Raw genomic sequence first — 18,755 nt, 5'->3', positions numbered from 1 at the left:
CTCATCCTTGGCCAGGCTACTCAGAAGGCTCAAATTAACTGGTCCTGGGCAAGACACATAGACACTCATGTTCCTTTCTCAATGGGCAGAAGGGCAGAAGCAGCTTCCCAGGGCTGGACTTTCGGGGTCCAAGGGGCGGGGGGTGGGGGGTGCTGTTTGGTTGCAGGCACCAATTCAGGGAAATGAAGTCAGAGCTTTTCAAAGTGTGTGTGTGTGTGTGTGTGAGAGAGAGAGAAAGACTGGGGCAGAGGGAGGGGGAGGAGTCACAAAGATGGATGAAAGGGATGTCTTTCCTTCAATCCTATAGTTGTACCAGGGCTCCCTTCAACTAGTGACAGAGGGTCCAGAAACACTCCTGGGGGGGCATGTGTGTGTCCCATAATCAGTTGCTTCTTTGGGGAGCCCAGCCTTTCCATAGTTGCTGCTTAGCTTGGAAACTCCCTTAATTTGGATAGCTTTTCTTCACCTGTTCTTGAGAACTTTTTTTTTCCTTATTGGTGCTGGGACTTGAACTCGGGGTCTTTTGCTCTCACTTGATTGGTCCTCTATCACTTGAGCCACATCTGTATTAAGACTTTGTTTTCTGTTGGTCATGATACTTGAATTCGGAGTCTAGTCACTGTCCCTGAGCTTTTTTGCTCAAGGCTAGCGCTCTGCCACTTTGAGCCGCACAGCCACTGCCAGACTTCTGGTGATTGTGATGAGTCTCTCATGGAATTTCCTGCCCAGGTTAGCTTTGAACTGTGATTCTCAGATCTCAGCCACCTGAGTAGCTAGGATTACAGGCATGAGCCACCAGAACATAGCTTTTTTGCTGGCTAATTAGAATCTCTGGATTTGTGTGCCCGGGCTGGCTCTAACCTTGATCCTCAGATCTGCCTCCTGAGTAGTTAGGATTACAGGCATGGAGCACTGGCACTTGGCTCCAGAGGATCTTTTATTGGAACCAGTGTGGCCAGCCCAGGTACAATCAACTCACCAGGACCCTGGCTAGCAGGGGCAGAGGTTGTGCTCAGTACTGTCAGGGAACACTTAGCTGCAGAGGCCCAGAGCATGGGCACTTAAGGTTGCTCTTGCCATTTATTGGCCCTCGTCACATACCATTTTATTATCATTTGTACTTTACCCAAACCCCAGAAACAGGGTGATGGGCAAGACCAGTAATAGGAGCCCATTTAATTACCTGTGAATTAACAGGGGAAGGAGAACAACTTACACTTTTTTTGCGTGTGTGTCTACATAACCCAGGCTGGCCTCAAGCTCATTTTTCATGCCTCTTTCCTGAGTAGTGGGACTACAGGTGTGTGCTAATAAGCCTAGTAAAAGTTCCTTTTTTTGCCTTCATGAACCATTTGTTTTTTACATTCAGCAGGTTCCTTCCCAGTACATGCTCTTCTGTTCTGTTGAGCATCTACATTTCCCATAGAACCATCCACCATCACACCACCGCTTGCCTTTTAGCAGGGGTCTCCTGCCCCACAGCACGCCTGGTCTTTACGAAAAAGTGGCTCATTTTTTCTTAGTGAAGGAAATCCTCCGATGCTCTACACGATCATCTTCCTACCTCGCAAAGGTAGTTCTCAAGTCAGTGACAAAGGAGAGAGACAGATGGGGACTCAAGATATGAAATGACCACAGGTCAGGAGATAAACAAATAAGGCAACAAACTTTATTTAATGTGATGCAAAATACAATATCAAGTCCCTGGCTGTTGTGAATACCAAAAAGGGACCCCCCCCCCAAAAAAAAAAAAGCTATCTGCACAAACAGGTATGGGTGGCGAGGAAAGCAGTTAGGAGGACAGAGGCCACTCCCTCCCCCAGGCAGGGTCTGCGCTGTCCAGGATGACCACCTCTGTGCTCTGTGAGGTGGAAGGCTGGAACACACTCGGCAGGCCACCACGATGGGGGTGGAGGGTTAAATAACCATCGTTACAGAAATAACATTCTTACAGCAAGTGCCTGAGATCCACCCATGGTCCCAATACCTCATGGAAAACAAACAAAAAGTGCTATGGACACAACGTGCGTGAAGCTCCCAACTGAACGAGTCGTGACGGCCAGCTCCGGTGGGCAGGGGAAGGGCCCTGGAGGAAAGCTAACAATCCTAAAAAAAACCAACACAGCTCTTGGTCCTGAAACTGAGGTCACGTGCACGGGACTCACCTGGGTGAGGAAGGCACTGGCCCTCACTCCGGGTTGGCCGCCCCCCTATCTGGCCCAGACCCCTGGGCTGACTTTGGAAAGGAGAGCAGCAGTAGTGTTCAGGAAGATTTGGTCAGTGGAGGAAGAGATCCCTGTCTAGATTGGCCTGGTGCCTAGAAACGCATGGAGCTGAGCTAAGGTTCCGGGGCCACCTGCACAATGGGCTCCCATCCCACAACTAGGACCCTACCCCTATCCCCGTGTTTAAGAGGTAGCTGAAGTGAGACACAGGCCACGGGAGGCCTTCCTGCGTCCTTCAAGGGGGCACCTCTGTAGCTAAGCAAACCCTGTAAGGCTGGCAGCTTGTGCTCCTCATCCTGGCACAGGCTGGGAAAGCAAGAAGGCTCTCCTGGAGCAGGAAGAGGTGGGGACCATGCAGAATACAGGGACTTTGAAGAGGGAGCGATACTTCTCCACAGCAGGGCAGACCTCAGCCAGGACGGCAAAATCTCAACTCATACTGTTGCTGGAACATCCTGAATAAATTAGGGATATGCGGGGGCATCAGGCAAGTTTGAAATCAACTAGTGGGACATGCCATTGGGCAAAGGAGGTGATTAATTTGCCACGTCTGGTCTAAGTCACAATGTGATTCAGGAGAATATAATTCTTCCTGAACCCATTCACCTGGGGAATTTAAGGGTTAGTTGTGAGAAATGTAAGGGCCTGCGGGGCAGTGATCTAGTTTAAACACACCAAGGCAAAAACCCACTTGGCCCAATCTCGATTTGTGGCTCCTTTAGCTCATTAAAGCTAAGACCCAGCAAAAGATGGTACCATACCTCTAGGCCTGCTTCTAAAAGTCATTTCTGCAGCCCCAGAAAATTCTCTGTGCAAAGACTGGCTAATGCCCTAGCAGGTGTGCAACAAGAAGTTTGAGCAGAGTTGCCACACACTGAACACAGCAATGGGTACAGGGAGAAGGGAAGGAAGATGGACACGAAAGTGCCCGCAGCCGTTGTCTGGATTTCTGGGGCCCAATCTATCACTCAAGCTCATTCCTTAGCTGTTGGGCAACAGCTGGGCGCTCCCACAGAAAGAAGCAGAATCTCACGGAGGGCTCTTATTTCTCGGGCAAGAAGGTGCTAGTAGGTGGCACCAGGACAAACTCAAGTGCTGCCCATTCGGGTGGGGTTAAGAGTGGGCAAGAAGCAGAAACAGACCCATAAAGCCAAGGGGGCAAGAGGACCTGGAGTCCAGCCACTGCTTTGTAGAGGTGATGGCAACACCACTGTGGTGGCCTCTCAGGGTCGAAACCCACAGGCTATTGATGGCAAAGCCGTCAGAGCCCTTTCCTTTCACTTCATCTAATCTTCCCACACAGGAAACCTCGGCACCAACACGACAGAAGCCAGGAGGGGTGGAGCACTGGAGGCCAGGCACCTGGAGCACTGCTGCAGCGCCCTCCCCTTCCTTCCTCAGAAGAGCAATACGAACCGTCACAGGCAAAACAAAACCTTCAGCAAGAATCCTTTGGGTGATCTCTTGTCAGTCATTTGTGCAGGCTAGAGGCACCTGTGAATGATAAGGCTACTGAGAAGCAGCACTGGCCTGGTCCTGGTGCTGCCAGAGGTATAAGGAAGCGGTGCCCAAGAGGCCCCTGGCCAGTGCACCATCTCACGCAGAAACATCCTCCAGGTTCCTTGTCCTAGGCAGGAAAGCAGCTCAACCACCAGTTCCAAGTGCCCCCCGCCCCCTCAAGGCTCTGCACAGGGACATTGTTCCCAGACCAAGAGGAGCAGAGATGCCTCCAGGGGAGCTAGGAGTCCGAGCTGCCCAAGCCCTGCTCACAAAAGCACGGAGTCCAGGCCTGGGTGAACAGCTGTCACAAGCTTGAGAGGGCTAGGAGGGGGTCTGAGCCTCAACTCAGGCGGGGAAAGTCTCAAGTCATCTGACCTGCCAGCTTCCGGTGCCAGGAGCTATTGAGGACCTCTTCTATGACATCAGCTTGCAGCAGAGCCGCCGACGTCATTTAGCATCACCCCCAGCCCATGGGATGCTTACAAACGTTATCTGTGGCCTTGCACGTGTGCCCCATGAGTGTAAAACTGACCCACGAAATCCGAACTTGCAAAGTGTCAAATGCCAGCTGGGTCAGAGCATCCTGGCCCTGCGCTGGGAGCGGTGAGCAGGCGATGCCTGGCTGGGCTGCTGCTCCGCCCCCAGCACACCCTAGGTACCAGGAAGTTTAGGCTGTGGCAGAGGTGGGCTCTTGGGGCCCTGCTTGGCCTGATGCTTCTGTGCTCAGCGCTCCTGGGCAGGCAGGAACTTCTGTGGCCCTTGGGGAGCTGGGTGTTTGAGCCACAGGCCCCTTGCCACCCTGCTCCTTAGCGATAATAGGAGCCTCTGGCCTCTGCTCAGGGCCAGTGTCAGTGAGGAGACCCTGACTGCCAGCACTGAGGTCCTGTACCCTCTTGTTCAGGTCATTACGCTCTGTCTGCAGGGCCCGGCACAGCTTCTCCAGCCGCTGGATTTTCACTTGCAAGCCTTCCAGCTCTTTGTCTCGAAGTGTCTTCTAGAGAGAGAAATGGGGCTTTCAGTGCCACCCAGCAACCCCCAGAATAATGCCATGCTTGGTGGGAAATGCTTGTTGTCAGCCAGGCTAGCTGCAGCTGTATCAAAATGTCAAAACAGTAAAAAATGCACAACTGTCCTGCGCGGGCCTTTCAGGTACACAGCCCTGGTTTATGGCATGATTTCTTTTTTCTTTTTTTTTTTTTGGTCAGTCCTGGGCCTTGGACTCAGGGCCTGAGCACTGTCCATGGCTTCTTTTTGCTCAAGGCTAGCACTCTACCACTTGAGCCACAGCACCACTTCTGGCCGTTTTCTATATATGTGGTGCTGGGGAATCGAACCCAGGGTTTCATGTATACGAGGCAAGCACTCTTACCACTAGACCATATTCCCAGCCCTTATGGCATGATTTGGCTGTCAACTGGGAGTAGTGTGGGCCAGATAAGGGGCAGGACTTGGAAGTCAGACAAAGGATTCCTCCTCTATTTTCTACTAGGTGACCTTGAACCCATCTGATGTTAGAAGCAGGACTATGCTCAGATCTCAAGCAGACTGTCATCTGGCAAGCTGGCTTGCAGCTGCTTCCCCAGTGTCAGTTCTGACTTCCCATACTGCAGCTGCATGAGCTGTGCTACAGGCATTGCTGGCAACCCTGTGTCCTTTCTGCTTCTGGACTCGCCTCTTCCACTAGCTCCCTTGGCTTTCCCTAGTCCTACCGCAGAGCTGACCACCTCCTGAAGGCACTGCCTTTGGGCTTGGGCAGACATGCACGGGAATGCCAGCCCCACTTCAAACTTGCGTCATCATGGACGGGGAGAAGGGAGAGGCGAGGGCTGAGAGGGCCTGACAGGCAGGAACTGCATCCCTAGCCCCGCTCTATTTACCTCCTCCGCCATCTCGAGCAGGGCCTTGTTGCTGCTCTCCCACCGAGACCGATACATGGTGGTTTCTTTCTCCAGCTTCTTGATCTTCTTGGTCATCTGAGTTACATGACAGATGGAAAGAAACAGAGGTGGGTTGTCTGCATATCTGTCTCTAAGATGGGTAATAACCACTTTTGTGCCAGCCTGCCACCAAGAAGTCATAAGCTAAAAATCCATCACCAGGGCTGGGGTAGAGGGGCAGGGACGAGCTCAGGAGTAGAGTATGTGTTCATCATACACAAAGCTTTGGCTATTATCTCAAGCACCAAAATGCAGGAACAAATCAAAATCAAAACAAAACAACAAATCAAGCCAAACTGATGTCTGTCATCATCAACCAGCCCCTTCCCAGAGGAAAGGCTCTTTTATTTTTACTTCTTTTTCTGTCAGTTGTGGGACTTGAACTCAGGGCCTGGGCACTGTCCCTGAGCTTTTTCCCCTCAAGGCTAGTGCCCTAACACTTTGAGCCACACACAGCACTACTTCTGGTTTTCTAGTGGTGAGTTGGAGATAAAGAGTCTCACTGACTTTCCTGCCTGGGCTAGCTTCAAACTGTGATCCTCAGATCTCAGCCTCCTGAGTAATTAGGATTATAGGTATGAGCCATGGTGCATGACTGAAAGGCTCCTTTCATAGCCATCAGTTTCTGTGAACAGCTCCCATGAAGCACCCATAGGCAGGTGGCTTTCTGAAGGCAGCGCCCCCTCTGGGTGGTGAATGAAGCAGTTGTGCCCCTACGCACTTGGCTGGGACCATTATTACCTTTTCCATCTCCTGTTTGAATGTGGTAAACACCTCACTGCTTTTAGAAAGTGTGTTCTGGAACTCCTCAAACTTCTCTGTATACAGGGCGAGCTGGGTGAAGAAGTACACAGGTAAGACAGCTTCTCTGGAAGGAACCTCTGGCCAATTCACATCTTTCCTTGACATTGTAACTCAACAATTGTACCAAGATATTATTTTCCAGTAAACAAAAGCAAATATATGGAAGGAAATAATCTAAAATGCTAAGCCTGGAAATAGGATTTTGAGTGCCTTCGACATATTAAGATCCTCATTTCTCTTTCTTTTGTACTTTTTTTTTTTTGGTGCTGATACTTGGGCTTGAGCTTTTAAAATTTTATTGTCAAGGTGATGTACATAGGGGTTACAGTTATATATTTAAGGTAGTGAGTACATTTTTTTGTCAAACTTGTTACCTCCTTCACTTTTCTCCCGTTCTCCTACCTCCCGTCCTTTAGCTTTTGTTCAAGGGTAGCACTGTACCACTTAAGCCACAGCTCTATTTTTTTTTTTTAACTTATTGCTTGTGAATTAGAGATGAGTCTCATGGACCTTCCCTCTCCCCAATTTCCTCCCCCTCTCCCCAATTTCCTCCCCACCCCCAGGCTCCATCTCTTAAAACCTAAAAACAACTCTGTATACCCATCTTTTCAAAAGCACATATTTCTGAGCTAGAAATGAAATCAGTTCTATTTATGTGGTCACCTATCATCATAGACACTGCCCAAGTATAGCAAGAACAAAGGCTCATGGAGCTAGCTTCCCATCTATCCCGGCAGTGCCAGCTCTAGAGTGAGTCTCTGTTTTATTCCCCTCATGTTGGGACCAAGGCAAATGTCTCACCTGCTGCTTCAAGTGGATCTCCTGCTGCTTCATCAGCTCGCACATCCTCTGGGACTCCACTGCTTCTTTCAGGAGCTATTTCCAAGACAGGCGCCCCAGGCTCGCTCAGAAGCCCCCAAGGCCTATGCTTGCCCTCCTCAGCCCACAGAAGGCGCCTGGTCTGCTATCTGGACAGACCAGGCATAAACTTTTCCATCCACCCCCCTCCCACATCCCTGCACCCCCCACCCAGCCCAGGGCTTGAGCCTCACAAAGTCCTTCTCTCGCTGGTGCCGCTCCTCTGCCTCCTTCAGCATCTCCTGGGCCTGCTGGAGCTTGGCATCCACAAGCTGCTGCTGTAGGTCCTTGTGTTTGAAGACTTTGTCGATATGCTGTGGGAAAGGTGGAGGGAAGGGTCTGCTGCTCAGGAGGGAACTCCACTCCCTCCCACCTCCTATGTCCCACAGGATGTGAGCCATGTTCCTGGAAGGTCAATTTCCCACTTCACCTATTTCTCTCTCAGTGAGTCAAGACTTAGGGCAAGCACAGGGTTTAGGGATGGAACCACTTTCCAGAAAGCCGAACAATAAACACACTCAAGTCTTTTGATGCTTAGACTGACCAATTGGTCAGGAGACCAGCAGGCTTCATTTTCCCAGCCCCGCCCCGGCTTCACTTTTGCAGTCCTATTTCCTTGGGAGCAGGAACTAAGGGCAGATGTACTTCTATAAATAAGCTACTTAGCTGACAGAGATTTTCTCTATTTATTTATTATCGTTATTTATTTTTTTGCAGCTGCTGGGGCTTGAACTCAGGGCCTGGGTGCTGTCCCTGAGCCTCTTTGTACTCAAGGCTAGAGCTCTACCTCTTGAGCCACAGTGCCACTTCTGGTTTTTGAGTGCTTAATTGGAGACAAGAGTCTCAAGGGGACTTTTCTGCCAGGGCTGACTTTGAACCATGACCCTCAGATCTCAGCCTCCTGAATAGCTAGGATTATAGGTGTGAGCCACCGGTGCCAGCAGTAAGTTACTTTCTCCATGACCACCATCTATGAGGAAGGACAAGGAACCCGAAGGGTCCTATCCTGGTGCTGGATACACACCAGAGCTAACCACGTGTGAACCATGCGCTAACCACTGCTGCTGTCCACAGCACCTCACCTCCTCACGTAGCTCATACTGCTCGATCAGCTTCTTGAGCCTTTCTGCCAGCTCCATATTCTCTTGGCGTAACTTGGAATTGCGTTCATTATGCTGCTCCATCTGTAGCTGAATGTCATTGAGTGTCACCTGGAAGTGTGAGGTCACCTCCTTGCGCTTCTCCTCTTCCTCCCGGGCCCGTTGCACACCTTCTTCCTGGGCAGAGAAGCCAGCACCATCATTCACTGCACCCCACTCAGTTCACACAGTCTGCCAACAGCCCCCCCTGCCGCCAAAACAAGGAGTAGTCAGTCAGCCTACTGCACCTCTACATCAATCAAAAGGCACTCAAGGGAGCTTCTTGTCTTAGAAAAATGCATGCACACATGTTAAATGGCATTCCAAAGCAGTGTGGCCTTAATGAAGATTTCAGACAAAATATCCTTTTTTTTTTTTTGCTTTCAATATTTTTTATTTATTTATTTTCTTTATTATCAAAGTGTGGTAGAGAGGGTTTACAGATTCATATGAAAGGCAGTGAGCACATTTCTTGTTCTACTTGTTACCTCCTCCCTCATTTTTCCCTCACCTCCCTCAGACAAAATATTCTTATTCAAATGTGGTTTTGTGGAACTGGAGCGATGGGTTTCAAAGTGGTACAGTACTAGCCTTGAGCAAAAGAGCTCAGGGACAGCGTCCAGGCCTTGAGTTCAAACCAACAAGAAGGACTCCTATTTCTGACCAAGTAACTCCTGGACAAGCCCTGGATCTCTGCTTATCTGTACTATCTATATTTTGAATCTTAAAAGACCCCCAAAGGAAGCCAGACACTAGTGCCTCACCCCTGTAATCCTAGCCACTCAAGAAGCTGAGATCTGATGATCAAGGTTTCAAGTCATCCCAAGCAGGAAAGTCCTAGAGACTTAAAAAAAATGTTTTATTGTTATTATAAAGATGATGTACAGAGGGGCTACAAATGAGACTCTTAATCTCCAATAACCATTAAAAAGCCAGAAGTGAGGCTGAGGCTCAATTGGTAAGATGCTAGCCTTGAGCAGAAAAAGCTGAGACAGCACCCAGGCCTGAGTTCAAGCCACAGGATACAACCAAAAGAAAAAGTCCCCCAAAGGTTTAGGGGGTAAAGGCCTGATGCTCAGCATGAGATTCTTAGGAGTTCTTGGGACCTTTAAGAGATGGGGTCTAGGGGATGGGAGTGTGGCTTAGCAGTTAAGAGTGCTTGCCTAGCATGCATGAAGCCCTGGGTTCGATTCCTCAGTATCACATACACAGAAAAAGGCAAAAGTGGTGCTGTGGCTCAAGTGGTAGAGTGCTAACCTCGAGCAAAAGATGTTTAGGGACAGTGCCTAGGCTGGAGTTCAAGCCCCAGGAAGGGGGGGGGAGGGAAGGGAAAGGGAAAGGGGAAGAAAGAGGAGAGAGAGGGGGAAAGAGGGGAGAGGGGGAGAAAGGGGAGGGAGGGAGAGACTAGTGAGACCCAGTCTTTCTCCTTCCTTCTGTTTTCCAGCTAAGAGGTAAATGAGCTTTGTTCTGCCATGTCTGAGCCCCTCCCCCACCAAAGGCCAAAAAACAAAGGGTCCACCAGACCATGGACTACTATAATCTCCAAACTATGGACCAAAATAAACTTTTCTCTTTAACTGATTAACTCAAGATACTTGTTTTAGAGAAGAAGGCTAACAAATCAGGACTATACTTGAGAAATACTTTGTGGGTTTTTTCTTTTTTTTGCCAGTCCTGGGTCTTGGACTCCGTGCCTGAGCAGTGTCCCTGGCTTCTTTTTGCACAAGGCTAGCACTCTGCCACTTGAGCCACAGCACCACTTCTGGCCGACTTCTATATATGTGGTACTGGGGAATCGAACCCAGGGCTTCATGTATATGAGGCGAGCACTTTACCACTAGCCCATAATCCCAGCCCTGTGGTTTCTTTTTTTTCTTTCTTTTTTTTTTTTGGCCAGTCCTGGGCCTTGGACTCTGGGCCTGAGCACTGTCCCTGGCTTCTTTATGCTCAAGGCTAGCACTCTGCCACTTGAGCCACAGCGCCACTTCTGGCCATTTTCTGTATATGTGGTGCTGGGGAATCGAACCCAGGGCCTCATGTATATGAGGCAGGCAATCTTGCCACTAAGCCATATCCCCATCCCCTGGTTTATTTATTTATTTTTAGCATCTTACCTTTACCTTATCTACTTTAAGTGCAAATGGTTTGAGTGCTTCTCTTGAAGGTTAGGCATTATGGGTGCTGAGCATGGAGCCCCGGGCCTCCTGCATGCTAGGGAAATGCTTTGCCATTGAGCTACAGTTCCGGCCTGAGAGGTGCATTTCTGTACTGTGAGGGAACCCCACCAGATGGTGAAGGAAAGCCAGGGGATCCATGACCTACCTTGAGGGAACGGTTGTGCCGCTGCAGTTCTCGGCACAGGCTCTCCAGCTTGCTGCGGGCCAGGATGGCTTTGCTGTGCTCGCCACGCAAGTGATCCTTCTCCTGCACCAGCTGGCTCTGCTTCTTTTGCAGGAGCTTCATCTGCTTCTGTGAGTTCCGGTGTTCCTCCAGCTGCAGGAAGGAAGGGCAGTGAGCACTGGGGGACTCTGCTGAGTGGGGCAGTGTCCTCTTCCTCCAGGGGGGCTCTCATAGCCTGAGACTGCTACAAACTCCACACTAACCCAAGGCTTCGTCGTAGAGATACAGGAAAAGCTAACCAGTGTGTGGATGTCACACAGCCCGTAGACAGCTTCTAGCTTAGCTCCAACTACAGAGACAGAGCTAAGATACTTCAGACCACTGTATGACCCCAAATCACTACACTCTCAAACACTCAGGTGATCACTTGCTACGCCCTCCTCTGACTCACTAATAGACTCCATAAGTCCCTCTCATTCCTTCCAGAATTCATTCTTCTTCTTATCATGGTTACTGTTTGCACTCTTGGCTACAGCTGTTTTGTACTTTTTTAATCAGTTGTGGGTCTTGAACTCTGACCTTGGGTGCTGTCCCTGAGCTGTTTTGCTCAAGGCTAGCACTCTACCACTTGAGCCACAGCACCATTTGGGATTATTATTATTAATTTTTGTGCTTCATTGGAAATAAGATTCTCACAGACTTTCCTGCTTGGGCTGGCTTTAAACTGTGATCCTTGAATCTCACCCTCCTCCTGAGTAGCTAGGATTACAGGCGTGAGCCGCCAGTGCCTGGCTTTTGTACATTTTTAATGGGTTTCATTATGACTACACACACACACTGTGTGTAGAAATAAAATGTGACATGCTTAAGTAATTTAAACATATTCTAATGGCAAGACTAAAACAGTGAAAAGAGGTGAAATTTGATTTATATATTTATTTATGCAGGGAGTTGATGGTGATATTGAACCCAGGACTTCTCAAAAGCATGAGCTCTACCACTGGACTGTGTTCCACAGTCCCCAATTTTAGTAACACATATATTTAACTGTGTGCCAGTTGTTTACGCCAGTAAATCATTCATTCATTCATTCATTTATTTATTAATTTTATTTGCCAGTCCTGGGCCTTAGACTCAAGGCCTGAGCACTGTTCCTGGCTTCTTTTTGCTCAAGGCTAGCACTCTGCCACTTGAGCCACAGCGCCACTTCTGGCCATTTTCTGTATATGTGGTGCTGGGGAATCGAACCGGGGGCTTCATGTATACGAGGCAAGTGCTCTTGCCACTAGGCCATATCCCCAGCTACGCCAGCAATTCTATCTACTCAGGAGGCTGAATTTTGAGGATCAGGGTTCAAAGCCAGTGCGGGCAGGAGAGTCTATGAGACTCATCTCCAATTAATCAGCAAAAAGTTGGAAGTGGTGCTGTGGATCAAGTAGAAGAGCACTTGCTTTGAGTACAAAGAGGCTCAAGAAAAGCACGAGGTTCTGAGTTCGAGCCCTTGGACTGGCAAAAAAAAAATTACAACAAAAACTAAAAACAGGGGCTGGGAATATGGCCTAGTGGTAGAGTGCTTGCCTCATGTATATGAAGCCCTGGGTTTGATTCCTCAGCACCACATATATAGAAAATGGCCAGAAGTAGCGCTGTGACTCAAGTGGCAGAGTGCTAGCCTTGAGCAAAAAGAAGCCAGGGACAGTGCTCAAGCCCTGACTGAGTTCAAGGCCCAGGTCTGGCCAAAAAAAAAAAAAAAAAAAATCCTCATAGTTAATTAAGTATTCAAAACAAACAAACATATAATAATAGTTCTGGTGAATTGAATCCTGAGGTCCATACATGACAGGCAAGCTATATCCCAAGCCTAAATCATTCAAATTTCAACACGGACTCAAAGTAAATTAGTTCGAAACACTTTACTCTTTCTTCTTACTCTTTGAAATCTGATGTGGCCTTACACTTTGAGTACATCCAAATTCAGACCAATCACACTAGAGATGGCTGTCAATTAACTAGAGACAGTTGTCCTGGACAGCCCAGGTCTGGTCTTAGACACTAGCAGGACCTGTACCTGCTAGGTCAGGATAACCACACCTCTTTCCTGGTCATTCCTACCAGTACCCGTGACCTCCAGAAAGTTTCCTACCCTACTAAACCCCCAACCTACAGTAGATTTTTCATTTTCATTATCCCTTCTTTAATCACTTACCTTCTTACTTGGCTTATGTTTCTTACATTTTTCACTGTCCTAGCTCCCTCAACCGTGATAAAGCATCTTTTTTTTTTTTTTTTTGGTGCCAGTCCTGAGGCTTGGGCTCAAGACCTAGCTGGGCACTGTCCCTGACCTTTTGTGCTCAAGGCTGGTGCTCTACCATGAGCCATAGTTCCAATTCCAGCTTTTTGCTGGTTAACTGGAGATGAGTGTCATGGACTTTTTTGCCCTGGCTGGCTTTAAACCATGATTCTAAGATCTTAGCCTCTTTTGTAGCTAGGATTACAGGCGTGAGCCACTGATGCCTAGCTTAAAGCACCTTCTTGCTTACTTACACCAGCAATGGAACATCACTACTTGAATAGTTTCACTTTAAATCCAGTTGCTGATTTCAGGAAGATCCTTATCTACCCAGCAACCACACTACATTATAAGCTATTATTTGTGTTTTCCAGATAATCATTCTAGCCTCTCCTTTAAACCTCCCTCAATGAGATAAACTATTTTTCTTATTTCCCTGGAAATACCGAAGAAACTAAAGGAGTACCAGCTCTCACATCCAATAGCCCCTGTGTCCTCTCCTGAATCACAGCCTAAGACATGTTCTCACTGAGGCCACGAGTTCTACTGCAGGGTGGGTCTCAGCTCCCTTCTTCTACTCCAATATCACTCCAGAAACTCATTTTCTCTTCTTTTGCATTGGCAATCCTTCTAAAATGCAGTTTCTCTTTTTATATTATCTTTAATTCTTACAAGAACTCCATAAGGCAGATATAATCTCCCCACTCACTCAGTTGTGCCAATACTGTGGCTTGAAGTCAGGGCCTGGGTGCTGTCTCATCCCTTTTTTGTCCAAGACTAGTGCTCTACCACTTGAGCCACAGCTCCCCTTCCTGCTCAGGTGGAACTGGAAATAAAAGTCTCACAGACTTTTCTTCAGGGGCTGGATCTGAATCTCCATCCTTAGATCTCAACTTCCTGAGTAGCTAGGATTATAGGCATGAACCACCAGTACCCCTGTATTTTAGAGATGCACAGAGAAACACTTGAGGGAAAGACCACAGGGTATCTGGGACTCAGGCCAAGGAGCTTGGGCTCTGCTACCTGGGAAGCATTCTTTGAGAGATTTCTTTCAAGGAATGTGAAGGTTCTCCTCTTTTGTAACTCTTACTGATAGCTCTAAAGTGGCTGGCTGGGAATGGACTCTTGATTTAACAGATAGGCTCAGAGAAAAGATGAGCAGGAATTTAGCCAGCCACCACCCCCGCCCCCCCCCTGCCTTGGCCCGCTGACTTTCCAAAGGGAGGAGAGGGTGGTAGGGGACAGAAGAGGACACTGACCAGTTCAGCATACTTCTTGCACAGTGCGGCCAGCTTCTCCTCGGGGGTACTCAGTGTGTTCAGTGTCTGCATCAGCAAGGTGATCTCTTTCCCTGTAAAGCACAGGGGACAAAAGCATGCACCTCCTTCTTGGGGTCCCTTCCAGGCCAGGGTCCACACTGGTGAGCTCTGACGCAGCCTTCTTACTGAACAAGGTGCTTCATGAGGCTCAGAACCAACTTAATCTTGCTTTTCAATTTTTTTTTTTGGCCAGTCCTGGGCCTTGGACTGGCTGAGCACTGTCCCTGGCTTCCTTTTGCTCAAGGCTAGCACTCTGCCACTTGAGCCACAGCGCCACTTCTGGCCATTTTCTGTATATGTGGTGCTGGGGAATCGAACCCAGGGCTTCATGTATATGAGGCGAGCACTCTTGCCACTAGGCCATATCCCCAGCCCCTTGCTTTTCAATTTTAACTGCATTTTTTCCCCTTTTTTTTTTTTTTTAGTACTAGGGATTGAGACTAGAACACTGCATTTGCTGGGCAGGTGCTCTGCCACAATCAATTTAATCTTGCTATTAGTGTAGTACTAGCAATGTCCAGTCTGTGAGACTCTTATCTCCAATAAATTATTCAGAAAAAGCCAGAAGTGGCACTGTGGCTCAAATGGTAGAGTGCTAGCCTTGAGCACAAAGAGGCTCAGGGACAATACCCAGGCCCTGATGGCTAATGCCTGTAATCCTAGCTACTCAGGAGGCTGAGATCTGAGGATTGAGGTTCAGAGCCAGCCCAGGCAGGAAAGTCTTTAAGACTCTTTATCTCCAATTAATCACCAGAAAACTAGAAGTGGTGCTATGGCTCAAAGTGGTAGAGCACTAGCCTTGAGTAAAAGAGTTCAGGGATAGCATCCAGGCCTTGGGTTCAAACCCCACGATCCACGAAAAAAAAGAAAAAAGAAAAAAAGTGAAAACTTTAGTGGGTACCACAGGTAGGAAAAAAATGTTCTCTACCAACTGGCAAAATGTGCCCTCCTGCCACTTCAGGGCCATAGTTTCAATGTAAGAAAGACCCTCTGACACAGGTGAGATCCCAAAAGGACTATCTTTATGTATCCTGGTCTCAGAGAAAATTAACTAAACTTCTGTCAACAGATATAGCCAAATAATACACTTTAAAATGAATATTCCATATATAAGTATGCATGCATGCATGCGTGTGTGTGACCCCAAGGTCCACAAAACAACAACAAAATAAAAGTGTCTCTTTAGGACAGGGAAAAAGTGGAAGGAATGGGGACTAGGATATGGGTACAAAATCACTAAACCTAAATTCTGTTTTTTCTTTCCTCCACTTTCTAATGTCAGGGAGTCTTCCTTCCATGTGCCTCCGACCAGGCTTAGACCAGGCTTCTAAAATGTCACTTTTTTTTGGTCAGTTCTGAGGCTTGAACTCAGGGCCTAAGCACTGTCCCTGGCTTCTTTTTGCTCAAGGCTAGCATTCTACCATTTGAGCCACAGTGCCACTTCTGGCTTTTTCTGTTTATGTGCTGCGGAGGAATCAAACCTAGGGCTTCAGGCATGCTAGGCAAACACTCCACTGCTAAGCTAAGGCTGGATTTCAGCCTCCACCTGTTCCCAAGGCTAGGAGCTCTTGCACAGTGCCTTTCATATTTCTACACAGGAGCCACACATCTCTGGACTTTAATTAACCAGAGAGACTACTGCTCTGAGTAGTTTCCTCTGAATCCTGCCAGAGGAAGCCAACCCATGAAACAACAGATTCAAATCCCCTCCCCACCCATCACTATTACAAGTAGCTGCTGGCTCTCACCCAGACCCTTGGCTTTCTTCTTCTCCTGTGGCCTTCGGTGGTCCCGGTCTACCACCTCATCACTTGCTCGGATCTCTTCTGTGCCTGGCTCTCCCTTGGAGGTCTCCTTCTCACCGTTGACTATTGGGGTCCCTGGCTCAGGCTCCCCATTCCTTGCACCATAAGTCCGGGCCTTCTCTGCTTCTTTGGGTTCAGTGGGCTCACCCTGTGTTCCATCCTCAGCTGGGCCCCCCTGATTATTGTCCACACAATATGTACTCAATATGTCTTCCAACTGACGGCTCAGCTCCTCGGAGACATCACAGAGAGCGCCAGACTGAGCTGCTTTGGCTTGAGCTCCTATAAGGAAGGATAAGGTGAAGGGAAAAGATGGTTATACCACTGGCTGGGTTGCCTAATTTCTTTAGATCTCGGTTTATTTACTTGCAAACTGACATATTTCTTACTACTACCCAAACAAGTTTGTTTATGAACGTAACGTCAAGTATGTAAAGCATCTATGGCATGTAGGGGAGAACTCAACTTCTAATCTATCTCCTTTGCACCAAATGCCTCATTTTTCTATTAGTAGTTTCAGAAATACCTCAAATAAGAAGGGCAATGACCTGCCAGTGACCGAGGTGTTCTGACTTTGCTGGGGTTGGGGGGTGGGGTGGGGTGTCTCACTTAGCTGTCACCAGATTTAAACCTGCAAGAGCCTGGCCCAAGAGTGCTAAGAGTGAGAGGCTCTACCACCGCGCCAAGAAGCATGGGAGTGATCACAGAGGGTGGGCACTGCTTCCTCTCATTCGATATTTCCTCCTTCCTGGGTCAGCAGGGGCTTCAGCCTCTAACTCCAGAAGCCAGGCCAGTACCACAAACTCCTCCCTCTGCCCGTGGAATCGCAGCGCTGGCACACACCCTCGGTCTTCCCAGGAGCCTGGCCGGTGGAACCTTCTGCTGTGGTTGCAGGAGCCAGCGTGCTGGGCCGCCCTTGGGTTCCCTCTGGTCCGGCTTCCGGTTGACCCGGGTTGCTTTTGGGGTGGGACTGTTTGGCAGGCCCGTTCTTTTTGTCTTGGTTCTTCATTGTGATATGCAACGCCGGGTGAGGAGCAGCGGATTCTTTAGAAGCAATCGCCACAGCTAACTATCCAGACTCCCAAATTCTCAGCAGCCGAGATCGGAAATCCCAACACCAGGCGCACAAAGCTTCTTCAAACAAATTGGCCCGAAGGCCGGAAGGAGCCTGGTACTCCGTGCCTAGGCGAGTCAGGAGACCTGGGCGCCTGGGCCGGCCGGGCCTGCGGGGCCTGCGGGGCTCCACTCCTGCAAAGGATGAGAAAATAGGCCTGCTTTCTCCGCCAGCCACTTTCCGGCACAACGCGACCCCCTTACGGCAGGCCGAGCGCGGGATTGGCTCGAGGCCGCACACTGACGTGGCGGGACGCTCGAGTCTTGACCCCTCCCCTGCACCCCCCTACCCCACGTGGGCCCCCCGCGAGCGCACGCCCACACCCACGCCCCGCGTGTCCTCCAGCCGCGCGGTACGTCTGCGCACGCGCTAAGCGTTCCCACCACCCCCAGCCCCGGCCCACGCGCCGAGTCAGCGTGATGCCTCGGCGGGTCTCTGCATTCTAGCCTACACACCCCTCTGGGGGTCTCGTCCCACCAGCCGTCGCTGGACGTACCTCAACGCCGACGCCACCTCAACGCCGACGTCCGCGGCGTCCCCCGTTCTGGCCTCGCACCGGAAACCCCGAGCAACCGCTGCCTCCAGAGCTGCCGCTCCTGCAGCAGCCAATCAGCGGCCGGTGCTGGCGCTGAGCTTGCTGGGAAAGACCAAGTGAAGGCGGCCTAGGCGGCGGGGAACAGGGAAGGACTACGCTTCCCTTCATGCATCGGGGTCGACCACAAGTCCCGAGATGCAATAGAAAGAGCTTTCGCCGCCGGACTCGGCTACTCTGCGGGTTCGCAATGAGCTCGTCTGTCCCCACGGACTTGCGTTTGTCTTTTTTTTCTTTTCTCCCTGCACCCCCCCCCCCTCCAGCCTGGAGAATTTAAAATCAGCCCCTAACCTCTTACTCTGGCTTTGCTCTCTTGGACTCCTTCATTTAAAAAGCAAACGTGTGTGCCGGTCCTGGGGTTTGAACTCAGGGACTGGGCGAGGTCCTTCAGGTTTGGAGCCATCCTTCCCCTTTGGACTTTTTGGTTAATTGGTGATAAAAAGGTCTTTCCTTTTTCGGACCGGCTTCGAAGAACCTCGATCCTTAGATGGATCGCGTGAGCCCAGGGCGCCCGGCTTTTCTATAGGACTCGGAACTCTGAGGACTCAGGAAGAGCCATGGATCTCCTTCTTGGTGTTCCAAGTCCTCCTTAACGGAATCAATAATTCCTTGTGGGACTGGACATTGTTTCTTTCCCGTATCCCAGTGGGGGCTTTGTAATATTCCTGATTGCTGCTTCATCTTCATAATTACTGGGGAAAAAAGTACTCTCTCTTCTGTAAACTGGGAAAATTATTCCTACTTTAGGGAAGAGAACTCTAAAGCAAAGCCTAGGCAACTCAGCAACTTTGACAGAGTGGCAAAAGCATATTCAAGAGGAAGACTGTCAACA

General features: G+C 49.3%; 1 protein-coding gene across 2 annotated transcripts; it reads right to left on the bottom strand.

Annotated features, from left to right (window-relative positions):
* Positions 1 to 1,655: 1,655 nt before the first annotated feature.
* On the bottom strand, positions 1,656 to 17,959 carry Txlna (taxilin alpha). 2 transcript variants are annotated; one of them, XM_048350747.1, is made up of 11 exons: positions 17,845 to 17,959; positions 17,061 to 17,465; positions 16,161 to 16,499; positions 14,353 to 14,444; positions 10,786 to 10,956; positions 8,407 to 8,601; positions 7,519 to 7,638; positions 7,268 to 7,342; positions 6,404 to 6,496; positions 5,603 to 5,698; positions 1,656 to 4,719 (listed from the first exon to the last, which is right to left on the bottom strand). In XM_048350747.1, the coding sequence occupies exons 2-11, from the start codon at positions 17,224 to 17,226 to the stop codon at positions 4,393 to 4,395; spliced, it is 1,674 nt and encodes a 557-aa protein (XP_048206704.1). In that variant the 5' UTR covers positions 17,227 to 17,465; positions 17,845 to 17,959; the 3' UTR covers positions 1,656 to 4,392. The 2 variants fall into 2 exon arrangements, with proteins under 2 accessions (XP_048206704.1, XP_048206705.1); XM_048350748.1 differs by having other exon boundaries at positions 17,828 to 17,851.
* Positions 17,960 to 18,755: the final 796 nt, after the last annotated feature.

This window comes from Perognathus longimembris, chromosome 7, assembly GCF_023159225.1.
Source record: "Perognathus longimembris pacificus isolate PPM17 chromosome 7, ASM2315922v1, whole genome shotgun sequence".
Lineage (NCBI taxonomy): Eukaryota > Metazoa > Chordata > Mammalia > Rodentia > Heteromyidae > Perognathus > Perognathus longimembris.
The sequence above is the reverse complement of the archived record's forward strand: the minus strand, read 5'-3'. Positions and strand labels throughout refer to the sequence as shown.

What these genes read in the sequence shown, in the direction of transcription:
- Txlna (XM_048350747.1), bottom strand. Translation starts at nt 17,226, where the DNA reads ATGAAGAACCAAGACAAAAAGAACGGGCCTGCCAAACAGTCCCACCCC. An exon ending in AGATCCACTTGAAGCAGCAG is followed by an intron (nt 6,497 to 7,267) that starts GTGAGACATTTG and finishes TTCTTCACCCAG; the next exon opens with CTCGCCCTGTATACAGAGAA. An exon ending in TCAAACAGGAGATGGAAAAG is followed by an intron (nt 5,699 to 6,403) that starts GTAATAATGGTC and finishes CATGTAACTCAG; the next exon opens with ATGACCAAGAAGATCAAGAA.